At 36.0% G+C, this 18,369-nt stretch overlaps 2 protein-coding genes across 2 annotated transcripts in view; one reads left to right on the top strand and one right to left on the bottom strand.

Annotated features, from left to right (window-relative positions):
• Positions 1–18,369, bottom strand: part of LPCAT (lysophosphatidylcholine acyltransferase) — a 117,953-nt gene that overhangs the window by 78,119 nt on the left and 21,465 nt on the right. The window lies entirely within an intron of this gene.
• On the top strand, positions 1,366–3,738 carry LOC149422506 (uncharacterized). Its single transcript, XM_089633841.1, has 7 exons — positions 1,366–1,614; positions 1,774–1,960; positions 2,094–2,303; positions 2,396–2,590; positions 3,032–3,064; positions 3,239–3,294; positions 3,529–3,738. The coding sequence occupies exons 1-7, from the start codon at positions 1,592–1,594 to the stop codon at positions 3,617–3,619; spliced, it is 795 nt and encodes a 264-aa protein (XP_089489967.1). The 5' UTR covers positions 1,366–1,591; the 3' UTR covers positions 3,620–3,738.

The following is an 18,369-nucleotide window of genomic DNA, read 5'->3' as shown; positions in this document are numbered from 1 at the left end:
ATTTCATTCATGTGTTATTTGTTTACGGTTATTTTTCAATACGTATTAAATAGACTTTCTTCGACGTATGATAGACGTATTCGGAACATTAATCTTGTATCTGCATATCAAATTCATGTAATAAAAATGTTTATTAATGGTGAATATTATATTGTTATTATGCCGTTCACGAGTAAATTGCATCGCCATTGTTCTTACGCCAACAATTCCATAGAAGTTTTAGCATAGATGCATAATTTGTTATACACAAAAAAAAATTTCCATAGATACTCCAGCGTAGATGGGTAATTTGTCAACATTTCGGCGAATAATTAATTTATGAACTTCAATAGATACTTACTATACTTGGAACAACCGATTAAGATGACATACTTAACTAAATTTCATCGATTATTTTTATTGATTTAAAAAAAAAATGTATTTCTCCAAAGTTTCTAATATATTTTTTTTAAATAACGATTCAAATCAAATGTACGTTTCAAATTTAACCTCGAGTATACAGACGATTATCTCGAATGATTATCTTGAATTTAATTACCACTTTTATAAAAATAATTTATATTAACATTATTTTGGTTTCAATTCAAAACTATAAATATTTCATGAATATATTTTTTTACATTTATGTTTTTCAATGCTAAAAATATTCATCGAACGTCAATACGCTTTCGATTATTTTCGAGATAATTCGAGTTTTTCATATTAGAACTTCACGTACAATTTGATAAAAATGTCGACTCCAATTGCAAATATTAACAATGCCTCTAAAGAAGACCTTACCAAGGAACTTACAACACGATCTATCGAACCAGCGTCCACCTTTCACGCGCTGCGTTCACAGGCGCGCGAGTACAATAAAACGTTAAAATCAACAGCTAGTACAGAAATGGATTCGTCAGATTCAGATTCGGAGACAGAACTAAATACTGTTAAAAACCCAACAATTATTAAACATACAAAAATTATTTATAAAGAATCATCATCCACAAATGTTACTAATTGGAACATTAAATACGACGGGAAATCGAGCGTAAGAGAATTTCTCCTACTTATTGAGGAAAAATGTAGAACCAGGAATTTTCCTCAAAATGAACTGGTGCGCGTTTTCCCTGATCTTCTGGATGGCCTGGCGTTGTTGTGGTTCAGATCCATTTACCACCCAGAATTGAAGTGGGACGAGCTGTCAAAACTTTTACTTAGCCAATTTGAAGCAAGCGACCTTCAAACCGATTTAAAAATAAAACTTTTTAACATGTCTCAACAAAAAGGAATGTCAGTACTAGAATTCACGCTAAAAATGAAAGCACTAAACAATATGCTCGAAGCAAAACTTCCCGAGCAGGGGCCTTAGCATGAGAATCGATCGAACTTAACGATATCGGATTGCTAAGCGTATCTACCGACCATTTTATAACGACTTCCCTAGCATGAGAATGCTATTGATAACTCTAACGACATCGATAAGGCAATAAATACAAATCGATATACGCTGGCAATACTGGGACGGAATTGTCTATGAATTGAATAGACGTCAAACGTCAGATTTCAAGCGTGACCATTTTAACCGCCGTGTTTGTTTTAATATTTTACGATGTCGCAAGCAATGGTAGCTGGGTAAGTTATTTATTTATCTTTTTATGTGAAAGAATTTCCATTATTATCAAAGAGATATACTTACATTCTATTGTGTCAAAATTTTGAAGTTATTTTTACTAATATTTCAATCATACGCAGTATTTTAAGATATTCAAAATGCTGATATTATGATTTCAGGAAGAGAGTAAGGTCGACGACCAGTCAAATGGATTTGTTAACCAGCTATATGGCTGACCATTCGGAGTTCGCGGCTGGAAGGTTTGTGGGACCTCAGGGTTCCCAAAAAAATAAGGAGATGTGGCGTAATTTGGCGGAACAACTGGCAGAATTGGGTCCTCCTAAGTCAGCCGAGCAGTGGAAAACAGTGAGTATTTGTACCTACCTATACAAACTGGTTGCAGCAAACTTTGCTGACCTTCTAATATAATCTATCATCGAGACACTTGATATAAGACCGTAAATCACTTTTAACCTGACATTATTTTTACATTTTACAGACATGGCGTGACTTAAAATGCAAATCGCGCGCCCAAAACGCCGATGCCAAGCGAGCTGCCCTCACGACTGGAAACACTGCCGAGATACCGGTGTTAACTGACCTGACACAGAAGGTCATCAACATCATCGGCAGAGCCAGTTCTGAGGGCAGCGGACTTCCAGAAAGCTGTATAGGAGATGGACCTGAACTCATAATGCAGGATGTTGAGGTCACTAATGTCTTAAAATGTTAATATAATATATTCTGTCAAAATTTAGTTGATCTTTCATTATCAATGAAAATTATTTGTGTGTTTTACAGTATTCCGATGAAGTTGGAGAAGGGCCCACAGATTTGCAGACGGCGCAGTTAGCTTCCCCTTCTCGCCCGAGCAAGAAGAGGAAGCTAACTGACAAGCCAGATGTGGGGGTTCGGATGGTGATGGCGCAGGAGGCTAGCAACAAATCATCCAAGGAGCTTGTGGGAGCTATTAATAATTTCTCCAATATTTTTAAGGTATTTCCTATTTCTCTTCGAATCACTCCCAAATACAGCGCTACACGTGTAAGTTGCCAGATTAAAATATAAAGAAATAGCGTCAATTCATGTTTAAATTCATTCAATTTATAAGTGTGAGTAAGTTCAACTTATAAGTGTGGCACTGTACTTTTAAATTAGAATTAAATCTTAGTAGAACAAAATAAAATGCCCAGCTTTGACTTATTTAATTTATTTATTGTACTATTCCCAATGTACTATTTTTCCATTTTGCGCGGTGGAGTTTTTATTGATCTGTTTGTTTAGATATTCTTTGTGTTAAAAAAATTTAATAAACATGTAAAATCCAGCTTGGCGAGAAATTCAAAATGAATAAATTAATTTATAATCTTCCTTTTAGTATGTCGACTACCTATTGTTATTTAAATTAAATTAATGAGTTGTTATTTATCATTTCAGAGTTCAATGGATCGATTTGCTGACATTTTTGAGGTATTTCCTGTTCCTTTTTGTAATTATTTGTCAGGGCACCCCGAGACCGGGCAAGATACAGTGTCTACATAGACATGGTGCTTTTCTGGTCTCGTCTCACTGGCACTAATAACTAATTTACTATAGAAGGTAAATTAAGTTAGTAAATTAATGAATTATCATCTCTTGTTTCAGAGATACACGGCAGTGGAACGTGAAAGGGTTTGTTTACTCCAACGACAGTTGGCGAGGTATTTATTTGCTATACATCTATACAGGCTTTTAAAAACATTTAATGTACAAAACTGAACAAATTAAATTAAATATTGCATTATTTAATATGTCACTTGAGAGATTGCGAAGTATGTTCACAAGGGATGGAACACGATTATTAACAATTGTCCTTGGAGAGGCAAGCAGTCCAGCTAGGAGGTACGATGAAAGTAGAATGAATAAGATCTCTAATAAAACATTTCTAATTCTAGACGAACTCAACCATCGAAACAACGGTCAACATCATTTGCCAACTCGCCCAACTATACGTTGCAGTTGGAGTCAGAGGATGAATACGATTAGTACTATTGAAGTTCTTTTTGTGAAATATTGCATGCAGCGCTTTGCATATATGAATATGTACTTGATTAGTAGCAGTTCTTCAAACTCTCGCAACGTCTCTGTGAGGCGTGAATTGTTTTTACAATGTAGGTACATACAGTACAATGTTTTAAAGTACTATTGAAGTTCTTTTTGTGAAATATTGCATGCAGCGCTTTGCATATATGAATATGTACTTGATTAGTAGCAGTTCTTCAAACTCTCGCAACGTCTCTGTGAGGCGTGAATTGTTTTTACAGTGTTGGTACATACAATACAGTGTTTTAAAGTACTATTGAAGTTCTTTTTGAGAAATATTGCATGCAGCGCTTTGCATATATGAATATGTACTTGATTAGTAGCAGTTCTTCAAACTCTCGCAACGTCTCTGTGAGGCGTGAATTGTTTTTACAGTGTTGGTACATACAATACAGTGTTTTAAAGTACTATTGAAGTTCTTTTTGAGAAATATTGCATGCAGCGCTTTGCATATATGTATACTTGATTAGTAGCAGTTCTTCAAACTCTTGCAATGTCTCTATGAGGCGTGAATTGTTTTTACAATGTAGGTACATACGATACAATGTTTGAACATGATGAAGCACTATAAGTCAGTTTCCTTGTTTAATATATTATCATTCGTGGGAGAAGTACTTTCGCACTAGTTCGTCTCTCACTCTGCGGGCTGCAACAACCCTGCTGACATCTTCAGGCTGGTGCAGCAGCTCAACCTCTCTTAACTCTACATTATCATTATAATAGTCTGTTAATCTGAAAATAGAGAACAATTTATTAATATTTTGTACTGTTGCCTTACTTTTTTAAATGCATATAGTTCAACAAGGAAACTGACTTATAGTGCTTCATCATGTTGTATAGTATAGCACAAGTAATAATTATTTGACCAGCAGCATCGGGCTCATAATGGAGAACTCTGTCTTTCCTGAGGCAACGGAATATAGCCTTCCATGCCCCAAATAGGCGTTCTATGGAACATCTCGCCTCACAGTGCGCCTTTGTGTATCTGTATTGGGCACTCCCCTCGACTGCATTCAATATTGGTGTCATCAGATAAGGCTCGAGTGTATATCCAGAATCGCCTGATTGAAACAAAACACCCATTATAATAGGTACATATAACTACTAAGTTATGATTTTTTTGCCTTTTTTTAAAATGAGTTGTTGAAATACATACCTAGCAAGAAATATGTCCCAATTCTCTGATTGTATAGTCTGTTCATTTCAGTTTTGACTAAACTATTATTCCAAATGAATTGGTCATGGACAGTACCCGGGAAGCGTGTGTTGATGCTCAATATTTTCAACGTAGCATCGCAGACCTGTTTATCAAACATAAAAAACCTTCAATAAAATTTGAAAACAACAATCCGGCTGTTTTATTTCTGAAAAAATATTTACCACTTGAACATTCAGCGAATAAAATCCTTTGTGGTTTTTGTACTGCTCCTCGTGTCTGGAAGGGGTGACGATGGCGATGTGGGTGCAATCGATGCATCCCAGAACATGTGGAAAGTTTAATTTTTCCCTAAAACTACTCTCTACTTGCTTGCGGGCTTCATTTGTAGCCGGAAAATGTATCCATCTTCTGTACAGATGTTCTAAAACTGCTTTCATAAACAGTTTTATGCACTTGCTAACGGTAGTTTGCCCTATCGCCAAGAAGTGATCTTGGCCTACTCCACGTTGGTAGCTCCCTGTAGCAAAGAAGCTGATGGGTGCGAGTATCTGTCAACATCATAAATAATACAACTAATTAACAAACTTCACTTTTGATCATTTTAATCACTTTATTGTGAAAAATTATCATCAGCAATCGAAACAAATTTATTTATTTCACGTGGTCGTTCCAGTGGTGGATAGATTTATATTGTGTTATTGTTTTACTAAGATATCAATAATGTTTAATACTCTCACTTTAATGTATACTGGAAGTCCTAATGTATTTTTTGACACTAGAAAAGGAGTTAATTCATCAATGAGATCTCTAGCCATAATGCGAGATATTCGAAACAATTGTCTGAATTCCGTCTCTGCAAGTTCGAACGGATTCAATTGATCGCGTAAACGACGCCTTTCAATCCTACGATCTTCCCTAACCTGCCTCCTTTCATTGAACCAGAAATTTTGCATAATGAACGACATTATTAAAAAATATATGTATATCGACAGCCAACCAAAGTTTTAACTGACACTCAAGACCCCACGTTATATTCGGCGGGCTTTTAGCAACCGTCGGTCGGAAGTTATCCTATCGATACATTCTCATGCTCGCAATTTTAACGATACCGTCGCTACTTTGACCATAGACAAGGAATTTTAACAATCGTCGGTTGTTATATTTTGATCGTGCTAGCATATGTCGTTAAGTGCTCATTGATGACGTATTTTAACGATATCGTATCGCTATAGGGCTATATCGACTTCTCATGCTAAGGCCCCAGGAACTGCTGCGGCTAGCAATGAAGGCTTTGCTACCGATGTATTCAAATCTATTAGTGTCTAGAGACATATTTACTTTTGAGCAATTAACAACTTATGCCGGTAAATTAGAATCTTATGCATTACCGCCAGAAGAATTTGTGTCATCGTCTTCATTTTCTAAAGCATCAGATGTGCACAATAGCTCGAATAAAACGGAGAAATTTGTGCCTATTAGTAAAAATTTTAATAATAATAATAACTTTAGACGCACTGGTTATACCCAGAACACTTTTAAGCAGTCATACAACAATAAGAATAATGATAATAGGCGTAATTTCGGTCCATCAAATACAGGTAACAACTCAAATAAACCATCTTCGTCTTCTTTTAATAACGGTAATCTTAATAATCAGGGAACTTCTAAAACTTTTTATAAGACGCCTATTTGTCTTTATTGTAAGACACCGGGACATGTCGTGGCCGACTGTAGGAAAAAACCCGCAGTCGCAGGAAATTCAAAACTGGGTGCTTTTAATGGACATAAGTCAAAAAACTAGTTGGGAGTCACCTTTGTCGCGCTCCTTCCTTTGCGCAGAGGAAGCGAGAGTGGCACAGTTGGCTCCGTCTAGTTCACCAGTTCTTTTCAGTCCCATCATCTGGAACAGTGGGCCCGCTGCCACAGGAGATGGAAATTGAAAACGATGGTCGTCCTTATGCCAATGTATATATAATAAATCATTTTTACAACGCACTGTTGGACAGTGGCGCTACATTATCATGTTTGGGTGGAGATAGTCATAAGATTTTTAGCAAATTAGGAATAGAATTAGTTAAGTCCAATCTTTTTGTATCGACAGCTGACGGTACAAATCAGCCTGTCAAAGGTACAATGTCGCTGCCGGTGACGTATAAGGGAGTTACCCGGGAGGTTCTTTTCTACGTCATCCCGACATTGTCGCCTTCAATTATTCTAGGAGTTAACTTTTGGAAGGAGTTCCACATCGCACCGGAACTTTTTTCAAGATTTACTCTTCCTGTTTCGGAAGGAAATATAAATGGGTTGCGGGCTATTCGGCCAGCCTCATCCCTAACTATTGAAGAGAACAGGGAACTCTCTAAAATAGTTAAAAAATTAGAGTCAATTTCTTTTGAAAAGAAGGGGTTAGGTCTAACACACTTAGTTAAACACAAAATAATTACAACAGGACCACCCATCAAACAGCGGTATTACCCTCTCTCACCCGCACGGCAGAATCAATTAGAAACAGAAGTTGATGAAATGCTAAAATTAGGGGTTATTCAACCTTCTCGTTCACCATGGTCCAGTCCAGTAATAATTGTAACAAAAAAAGACGGAACAGCTAGATTTTGCCTTGATTCGCGAAAAATTAATAACGTCACGGTACGTGATAGTTATCCTCTTCCCTATATTGCGCGTATCCTAGATAAACTCGGCGGTGCCAGATATGTTTCCTCGATTGACCTCTCCAAGGCATTTTGGCAAATAGCCTTAGACAAAAAATCATGCGAAAAGACAGCATTTGTTGTTCCTGGGCGGGGCCTCTTTGAGTTCACTCGCATGCCGTTTGGTTTGAAAAATGCTCCTAGCGAATTACAAAGACTAGCGGATGCATTGTTTGGACCTGATTTCGATGATAATGTTTTTTGCTATTTAGATGACCTTATATTAGTATCGGAAGACTTGAAATCACATTTAAACTTGTTAAATCGGGTGTACAAACGTCTACGAGACGCGGGTCTCACCATTAATTTAAAAAAATCGGAATTTTGTAAAGCCGAGCTTAAATACTTGGGCTATATGGTAGATTCCCAGGGACTTCGCACCGATCCAAGTAAGATTGATAGTATTAAAAATTTTCCTATACCGAAAAATGCTAAACAAATTCGGGCATTTGTTGGCCTGTGCGGTTACTTTAGACGGTTTATCAAGGGATTTTCAAGCATTGCAGCTCCTTTAACAAGTATTACTGGTTCAAAAAAGGGAATTAGTAATTTTAAATGGTCACCGGAAGCTGAATCCGCATTTATTGCACTAAAGCAAGCACTTACTTCTGCCCCAGTTTTAAGTTGTCCAGATTTTTCGAAACCCTTCGCTATACACTGTGACGCAAGCTCCGTAGGCATTGGGGGGGTATTAATTCAAACTATAGATGGACAGGAGCACCCTATTGCTTATTTTTCGAGATGCTTAAACGTTCACGAACGTAATTATGGAATAACTGAGCGTGAACTTTTAGCCGTACTAGACTCCGTTACACACTTTAGACCATACATTGAAGGAACTCATTTTACAGTTGTAACCGACCACTCAAGTCTAAAATGGTTAGGTTCTCTGTCCAACCCCAGCGGTCGTCTCGCGCGTTGGAGTTCACGTCTATCCCAATTCTCGTTTGATGTAATCCATCGTAAAGGTACTCAGCATATAGTCCCAGATGTCCTTTCGCGAATGGATCTTGCCGAAATCTCCATTATAGATTCAGAAAATATTCAAGATGAGTGGTATCAAAATATTTGGAAGGGTTGTCAAGAATTTCCCCAACGTTTTCAGAACTTCCAAATTCGGGAAAACGAACTATTTCGTCACACGAAGACTCGTTTAGCACTGTGTGAAGACACTGCGTGGAAAAAAGTAATTCCTCAAGAAAAAAGATTAGACATTTTAAGTAGTGTTCACGAGTCTATTCGATCTTGTCACCCCGGCGTTTTTAAAACTTATAAAAAAGCACAATTACGGTATTTTTGGCCAAATATGTACAGAGACATTAAACAATTTGTAAATCGCTGTACGGTCTGTAAGGCGCATAAAATCAGTACGGCCTCACCTAACGGTATTTCATCACATCCTAAAAAAGTTACACGTCCAATGCAGATGTTGTCGTTGGATTTGGTAGGTCCATTACCGAGAAGTTACTCTGGTTTTACCGTTATTTTATCCTGTGTTGATGTTTTTTCAAAGTTTACCTGGCTGTTTCCGCTGCGCAAAGGTACCGCGCGAAGCATTGTGAAAAATTTAGAAGAAAGTATCTTTCTTGTACATGGCGTACCGCGCACCATTGTTTGTGATAACGGCCGTCAGTTTGTATCCAAAGAATTTAAGGACTTATTGAATAATTATAATATACCACCTCCGTTTTATAACTCTTATTATACCCCTCAAAACAATGTGGTAGAGAGATATAACCAAACTTTGGGCACCGCATTATCGATATTAGTTGAATCAGACCACCGTAATTGGTCAAAATTTTTACCACAAATACAATCAGCTATGAACAATTCCGTAAATTGCGCTACGGGTTTTACACCTTATTTTCTAATGCATGGTCGGGAGCAAATATTAGACGGTGATTTGCATCGTAACCCTATAGCTGATATTGAATCTAATTCACAAAATTGTACTAGTCAGAGAATCTACGCACAAAGATTAGAAGAACTGTCATCAGTTTATGAGCAAGTCTCAGATGCTTTACTAAAAGCTTACCAAAAAGGAGCAAGCCATTATAACCTGCGGAGAAAACATGTTAGTTTTCAAGTCGGAGACAGAGTTTGGCGTAGAAATTTCGTCCAATCAAACGCTTTAAATTACTTTGCACAAAAACTAGCCCCTCGCTTTGTACAAAATGTTGTTGTAAAGAAAAAATCAGACCTAATTTATACATTAGCTGACATGAATGGGAAAGTTACCGGTGATTTCCATATAAAAGATATTGTAAAATCGGACAATGTCCCGGTATAGTCCTATATTCTTAAGTACTTTGAAGGATCTGGCCATCCCTATAAAGTGCTGTAAATAAAATATTGTTTAATGCTTGAGAGTTTCAACCCGGCCTGATCAACCGAGTTGAAGCAACCCGACATTGACAATCTATGATTAAATCAAAAAACGAGTAGTAATTGTTTCTCACAATTTTTATTTAACTCTAGTGATAATGCTCGAGTTCATTATTTTCCGTGTTTATTGAAATAATCGTTATATTAAGCTTTAATATGTTAAAGAACAATTCAGCAGAACAGATGAATAAAATTATGTTATGTATTTGGTTATATTGTCTGGAAATGCATGGTGATACTTGTCCACTATCCCCTTGTATTTCAAGCACAATTTTATGAACAATGTTCATATTTCGTTAATATTATTATTCTATGTACTTTCAATATGTATACCATCCCAGTACCTCTTGGTACTCTGAGTACTTGGAAAATTTAAATACTCATCTACGCAAAAGTTGGGTAAAATATTAATCTTGTTTTGCTATCTAGCTAAACTAAGTATAAATTGCTTGAAAATTCTTCTCGTATAGTGCAATGTTTAATTATAAGAACTGATTACAAATATATACTTATTATATAAGATATGTCCATCACATATGGGACTCATACAAAAATAACACCATTCAAAACAATGGTTGTATACTTTACTAATTACACCATTCATAAAAATGGCGGTATACCTCTACTAATTGCACCATATCCATAGGAATGGTTGATGACGTTTTCAATTTATTAAACCACCTTACACACCTGTGAGAGTGTAAAGGTTATAGTTTTCTCAAATAAGATAAAACTTTCTTGCGATGATGTTTTGCTCTTAAATTTATAACTTCCCTTCGTGAACTCACCTGAGCGACCAAATTAGGTAGATTAGTTACAACTCTCCGGAGTGAACATTTTTCCATCTCCTAAGATGTACATTCAGTGCGTAAAATCAGTGAAAAGTGAGGGCTGGTTTTCCACCCTAAAGTGTTGCCTATTGTGGCTATATAAACCCTATTTTAGGGACAGTGTTGCCAAAGTGCATGTTGTAATATTCGGATGATGTGAGAAGGAGATATAAATATATATAAATTGTAATTTTGTAGTAATAATATATGAATTTTTAATTTAAGTTTATCTGTTTTATTGTAGATGTAACGTCAACGGCAGTTCTTGACGATAAGTCAGTTTTTCAACACCCAGCTTCATCAATGCTGTGGGTGCTTGTGGACCCCGTTTACGTAACATTATTTAGATATTGTTAATTTTAGGATATTTAAGTTAAAGTTTTCTATATTTAAGTGTAGTTGCTATGGTTTTTGTAAATTTTCAGATCGGAGAATGGTTGCTTCGCAAGCCCAGCCATCCTGCCTTACGCAGGATGGGTGCGATTGGAGTTGCGGCACACCCATTCGGTATAACTTATTAATTTTATTCTATTTTGTAGTTTTATAACAATTGTTTGAGTTACCTTCTTCTTTTTAGTACCGGGATCGACATAGGTTTTTATAATTCAGGTTTGTAGGTAAATTAATGTTTGGGGGCAAACAATTGTGTGGTGACGGGGGTAATGTTATGAAATATTATTTCATAAACTCAAGTAGGCTCAGGTAGGCTAATTTCGAAAGGGTAATAAATTAATTATGATTCTTGACAGGCAACACAGAGATGAGCGGTCAGGAGAAAGGGGGGGGGGCCGTTTCCTCACTCTTGTTAGAGAGCCGGCGGGACCCCGGTTCGGTAACGACAGTCGCAGAGATTATTAATTTAAAAACCGGATTACGGAATGTAACACAGTCAATCGTGAATCGATAGATTTTTACCCTGATGGGTTTGTTATTTTATATATCCAACATGATATTGGAGTTATCGAGAAAGTGCGTGATTCACATTTTAAAACCATAACGGCGACATTTTGATCAGCATGTCGGTAGATGGTAATCGACAATTAATTGGAGCCATCTCTGGGTTGACCGTGGTCGCGGATATAAATTCATCATCCTGGGCCTTGTGCAGGCAAGTTATTAATATTCTGGGCCGAGCCTTAATTAATCTCGCCGAGCAAATCTGTGGGCGGATGTCGATTGGTGCCTAACACACGAGAGGGCCAGCGCGCAACAGCAGAATATTCCGGAGGAGGGATGAGAGGCATCCGACTTGCCTCGGATCGTACCGATGCATTCCTCACCGTCATGGATTTCCCATCATCAAGAATACCTAGCCAAGTTTAGATAGTCAGAGTAGCTCATAACACGGTCGATCTCGGGTGAGTGTCTTAATTTAAATATTGATATGATCAGACAGTTAAATATATAATCAGTGTGCAATTTAAACAATTAAACTGTTTTATTTAATCATCACATCACCCTGTGACATAATAGCATGACAGCAGTGCCCACCGCCCGAGAGGTAAGTCTTTCATGATCCGAAAGGAGCTGGCGACGCGTCGGACAGACATAGCATGATAGAAATATCATGCTTTGGCGCTCTATTCATTAGAAAAGTTTGTCCGACGTGTCTTTAACTTTAAACCAAACATAATAACCTGTCAACTCTCAATAGATGGGACAAAAATAATGGACCCACAAGTTCGTTTTAGGAAAACTCAATAAAGGCGGCCAATAAAGTAAAGAAAATAATGGAATCTAACTAAACAAATCCTTGATATGAAGAAGGACAAGAAGCTGATTGATAAGAGAAAGGATAAGAATACTCATTAGGTAGTATAAAGATAATAATATAAACATATGTTTCTAGTCGTAAAAGAGTGTTTACAATATGAACACCTCGTACTTATCATTAGTACCTATACGGCAAAACCGTTATGTTGTTAACCGAACCGTGAGATGTTAACCTGTAAAATCTCACTTTCTAATGAAGTACATTGCTATTGCTATTAGCATGACATTTCACTCGCGTGCAGAGGCGGGTGGGCAAACCAAACTACCGAGGAACTCGAACCGTCCAACTACAATGTTATTCTTCACCCGATGGTGAATTTATATCCATAACATTTCCATTTTAGACACACCGCGCAGCACTACTTAGACTACACCCGATACATAACTTGAGATTTTCCATCTGCAGCGCAGATTTTTGATCTCGAAAATATATTCGTTTTTTTTTTCAAAGAATATTGGTGAAACTTGATCTGAGTTTTCACTGTGAAATGAATCAATCATACAATGTCAATTTTATTATGGTCGCCGTCTGAGGGAGGGAACAGATAAGTTCGAATGAATGAATCGATATATATTCAAGTACCGAACTAGCGGTGTAAACCCCAATCGAACCAATCAACTTCAATTGTGAATGGAAACTCGCCGAAGGAGCTAGTAGAATTACTAACAGGGCCCGGCAAAATTAGGAAACCAATAGCTATAAGAAGAATAGCTATGTGAAGCAAATGAATAATCTCCAATTCACTCTCACCCTGAGGGCAAAATGGCTCAAATAACTGGGAAGACCCGCGATGGAACCACGAGACAGCCGAATACCCAATAATGACCTTGGTGAACTTATAAAACTGTAAGCAAGATAAGCATGGGAGCTTCTAGCTCTTAATACGTTTTCATTTTATCCAAATCCGCTTATTAATTGTATCAAAAATACACGTTTCAAACCGTTAATTTTGACAAATGTTACAATAGGTGATCATTTAAGTATTCACTCTCAAATATTTTCTAATTGACGTGATGTAACAAATTGTATAATTCTAGAGATGGAAATGAACTCAGTCGGGGCTATTAAATGGGTTTGAAGTGATCAATATTTTATTTATTTTCGATTTCTCCGCAGTCGGTAGGCAACAGTGAAAATCAGAGAGGTTACACAAAAATAATTTGTCCCAATAAATCTTGTCACTTTTTAATTATTTCTTGAATTTTTTTTTGGTACGGCTAAATGGATGAGGTGTCATAAAAGCGAGTTCATACAATGATTTGAAAAGAAATCTTGTATATTTTTATAGACACAAAGGTGTAGGTACTCACGATATCAAATGAATTAGAAAAAATACACTGCCTCCTCAGTTGGCTTAGTTCGTCGATGATGACTATAAAAATATTATTATTAGGTATATAAAAATGGTTCATTGGTAGTAATATTGCATTAATACCAATGAACCCCTTGAGAATGTGTGAGAACACACATTTACAGTCTGTCCTATAATATAATTTGTATTTAATATCCGTAGTGAACCTGCTCAGTGGCGGGACAGCAATCACGGAAGCCTGGGCAATCAATTAACATTAATACGAGAAATTAATAATGGATGTTTATGTTAATTTTAACAATAAAGTATAAAATCTGTGGCTTCATTAAATTTGCACAGGTTTTATTTCTGTCCGGTATTTCTAGGTAAACGCCACCATTTTCATCTACCTACTTCATCATTTCCACCATGAGTTATGAAGCTTTGTAAATTAAAAAATGGAATATTTTTTATTTGTTCATAAATAAAAAAAGCGTCGAAACTCATGTGAAATCGGGTAGTAACTGAGAGTATGTATAATACTAAAAACCTATGATTTATTTACTAATTATAAACGCCCTGCCGGGCTTTTTCATGGTTTTATATTTTACATTATTTACTGCTTACAAAGTGGATACAGATAAGTTTTTTGATGTACGAGTAGCTATACATTTTTTTTATTGTGCGCAGAAATTTCTGTTGCGCCATTCGTCAATTTCCGGAGGTCACGAGGCATCGAACATTATACTTCGCGGCGCACAACGATAGTATTAATTTGACATAGGTTTGCGATAATACCCTCAGGCACATTGTGTTGTTTTGTCTTTTTGTACAAAGCATTTTGTGCTGATTCTATAACGCACAAATGGAAATATCGGGTTGTTTCCCTCTCTTGGAGAGATTGGCAGATTTTAATGGCATACTGTTTATAATGTACTGATATTATTAAAATGCAAGTTTTTCTTTAATCAATAATTTTTTTTCATCTTTTTAACGGGGGTTCACCGCACAAACGCACTTTAGAGAAAACCTCTACATTTCATGGAAGATATAAAGCTGCATTCAAATGCTAATAGCAATGTTAATTAGGTGCCTTGTTAATTAAAAAAAAAGATTAAGCAAAAATACCATACATATAAACTTCTGCAAACTAGGCTAATTTTACACAACCTACATAACCTAACTGAGCATACGCAGATATTCCAACATAAAACCGTAAAAGAATTTTTAAAGGAGTAATATTCTTGTAGGTTTCATTAGTAAATAAATTTTACAATTGAAAATGGGGGGCCCCGGGCGGTCGCTACGCCCATGGACCAGTTTACATTTTATTTGGCAAACAAATAAATACTTGAAACACGTGAAAGTGAAAATGTGTTCAAATAACCTGTATTTAGCGGCATGTTAACCGTTTAAGAATTTATTCAAAACACACGATGAGAAATAAACTTGTTTTTGCGAAAAAATGAAAGTTATTTGAAATAAAAGGAATAAAAATCGGTAAAGAAGAGGTCATAAGATGAACTCGTAATAATAATTGGAGGTTTATCTAAAAATAAAGTAAATATTAATATTTTTAAAAACGCATGAAATTTATGTAACGATTTACATAATCTTTATTTTCAGCTTTAGAACTGTTTTCAATAGTTTTTATCATTTCCTTTTTAAATCTACGTAAGCAGTACTTATGTTTTTTTAAATATATTTCATCTAGTTTTTTTTCTTTTTAGTTAGATAATTTCTTAAGTCGAGCGTTAAAGCATTTTTATTAATTAACTGGAATTCTAGGAGAACAGTAGGAAGTTGGAATTCCCGGTTTTTCTTTTTAAGAAAGACAAACATTCCCGGGTTACGAGTTACGAATAATCTGACAGTATTTGAAAATCTCCTACTACCACCACAGTAAGCGTAAAATGTTGCTTGTGTTGTGATAGAGGACTTAGCCAGCCGAGGAATTGAACACACCACGCATGGGCGGGACCAAACGCGATGCCAACTCAGCCACAGACCGGTCTACTTTAATTAATTAATTGTTCATTACAGACACACGTTTTTCTGAAGCAGCAAACACACTTCAATGGTGATAGCTAGCGTCATAAAATTTTCAACATAATAAGAACAACATAAAAAAATAGTGTTGAAATTTTACCGAAAAAAGCATGGCTCCAGGGACATTAAATTAGTTTTTACTCTCCTTTTTGCAAACTTTTGATAAATGTATAAAATAAACGATGAACTAACTCTTTATATCAGTTTTTTGCTTGACATGCTTCTCAAGGAATAGGTTTTTTGGACAATCGTCAACCTAGTTACGTACAGTATGATAGCCAGCAGACCAGCTTGGAGTCACGTAGACCAAGTGATGGAGTCAAAGCCAAAGTGGTGTACGAAGCAAAGCCATCGGGTCTGGAGGTCTAGAACGGACGATCGATAAAGCCCTATGGCATATGTGGTCAGTTAGCGATATTTGCGAGCACGGTCAGAATATGATTATTTCAATTCTAATAGAGATGCGCCAATGTTGCCAGTGTATAACGAATGCTGATTTATCTCTTTATCAACGTCGGTCTGTTGTTAATATTAGTTAGCCTTTCGATCCGATATTGTAAAGTCATCGATTTCACTGTGCTAGATCCCCGGTAGCAGGCCTTTAGACATACCAAGTCAGAGCTTTGTCGACAAATCACTGAGTAGCCGAACCGGGATGAGGCTGGGAGAGGTTGCTGGGAGCAAAAAGCGATGATTTTTTTTTCTCATTTTATAGATTCTTATTTTCCATGAAGTAATTTACTGAATTTAAAGTAACTGTTCTTTATACAAATAGAACAGCGTCATTGCGCATCACAATTTTTACCTCAAATGGGTGTTTAAAATGTTACCTGGCTATTATTATAGACTAAGAGGCCTTGTGTTTTCTCGGTAGGGAAAAAATTGTTTCCCAAAAAACCCTACTAAAATTGCATTATTTTGCATCATGATGATTTGTCAAATGAGATATTATCATCAAAGGGGCTAAAGCACTACAAGAACTGTTTTGCTATCGAAATTAGACAGAAAGAAGTAAGAAATAAGTACGATGAAATACAAAGTGAATTAGATAGATGACGTCTTAAATATAGCATTTTGCAGTAAACTTAATGAATTCAAATCGTAAGTAAATGAAAATTTGCATTATGCTTTGCGAATTGCCAATAAAATGGGTCTAAAATAGAATTTGGCAGTAATGCTGTAGATATACTCCATTCTTTATTTTAAGACATTCGTGGCCTAAATTATGGTGGATAAAGCGCGGCATTAACAGACAAATGATTTTGAGATCATTCGTTAAAATAAATTGACGTAAATAGGACTCAAATTATTGTTTACCTACTACCCCATGGTTAGGTTAGGTTAAGTTTAGGCATTACTTAATTTAAACATAGAGACCCAACCCTAAACTAACCAAGCAATAAAAACTAACCAAAAACCTAACCCAGTCACATCTAAAACCTGACCTTACCCCAACTATAAAAACCTAACGTACCTAACCAAGTAACACAAACCTAGCCTTACCTAACCTAACCATTAAACCATAACCTATCGTAACAATTTATATCGTAAACGCTGAGCCATTATATTATTCTTCATACCATAAATTATACTATTAATGAATTCGTAGTCAAAGCAAAAAAAAACTCTCACAGTTACGAGCCAATTGTGATGAATGGTATGTTGGAAATCATCTATAATTATTTACAAGTATTTTTAATAATCTTTTGGATGGCTATATCAGACAACACCACAAAATGAATGATCACACGTAACCAAAATAACTTTCAGCATGTTCAGCATGTTCCCATGACAATATTGCAAAAATAGCAAGGCATGATTCACGATTATTTTCTCTCAGTTCGTGGAACAAGAGGTAGGAAGAAAGATCTTGTTGGGTCTGCGACTGTAGATTGTACCACCAAACACTGAGACACCAAGCAATTTCAGATTTTTAGCAAAATTGAAAGCCAGATTTGTCCAATAATTGTCCAATCCTCCAGATGGAACTTTTTAGATGACACATTAGATCGACTTATGTTCAGTTACTTTACGGGTAAAATTGATTTTTGGAATTCTCCGTGACTCCCTATACAGGCTGGAGAAAGTATCTTGATGATTATGCACTAATCACCAACAGATGGTGAGATATTATGACGTAACTTTAGCTATTTCCAAAGTGAAGAAATATTAAATTTACTGATATTAATTTGGACAATTATAGGTGACACAGAGAAGCGATTTCACAATAAACGTTACGCCCCTTTTTTTCAGGTAACATAAATAGGTATTTGTGGGTATCGAAAAAGTATTGAAAACATAAGTGGGCTATGGGCGTTTCCGTATGACAGATGTAAACTCATTTTTACATCTGATGATGTTGATTGGATTTTTACTTACTCAATACTGTATAAAATGTGAAACTCGTAAACGTAAAATATATAACAACAAAATCAATTAGAAAACATGTCATCAGCAATTTATCAATAAATATTTAAACTAGTAAAGGAGAAACTTT

Source organism: Hesperophylax consimilis, chromosome 7 (assembly GCF_061612785.1).
Source record: "Hesperophylax consimilis isolate HC1 chromosome 7, BYU_Hcon_1.0, whole genome shotgun sequence".
In the NCBI taxonomy this organism is placed as follows: domain Eukaryota; kingdom Metazoa; phylum Arthropoda; class Insecta; order Trichoptera; family Limnephilidae; genus Hesperophylax; species Hesperophylax consimilis.
Note: the sequence above shows the minus strand (reverse complement) of the source record. Positions and strands in the feature narration are given on the sequence as shown.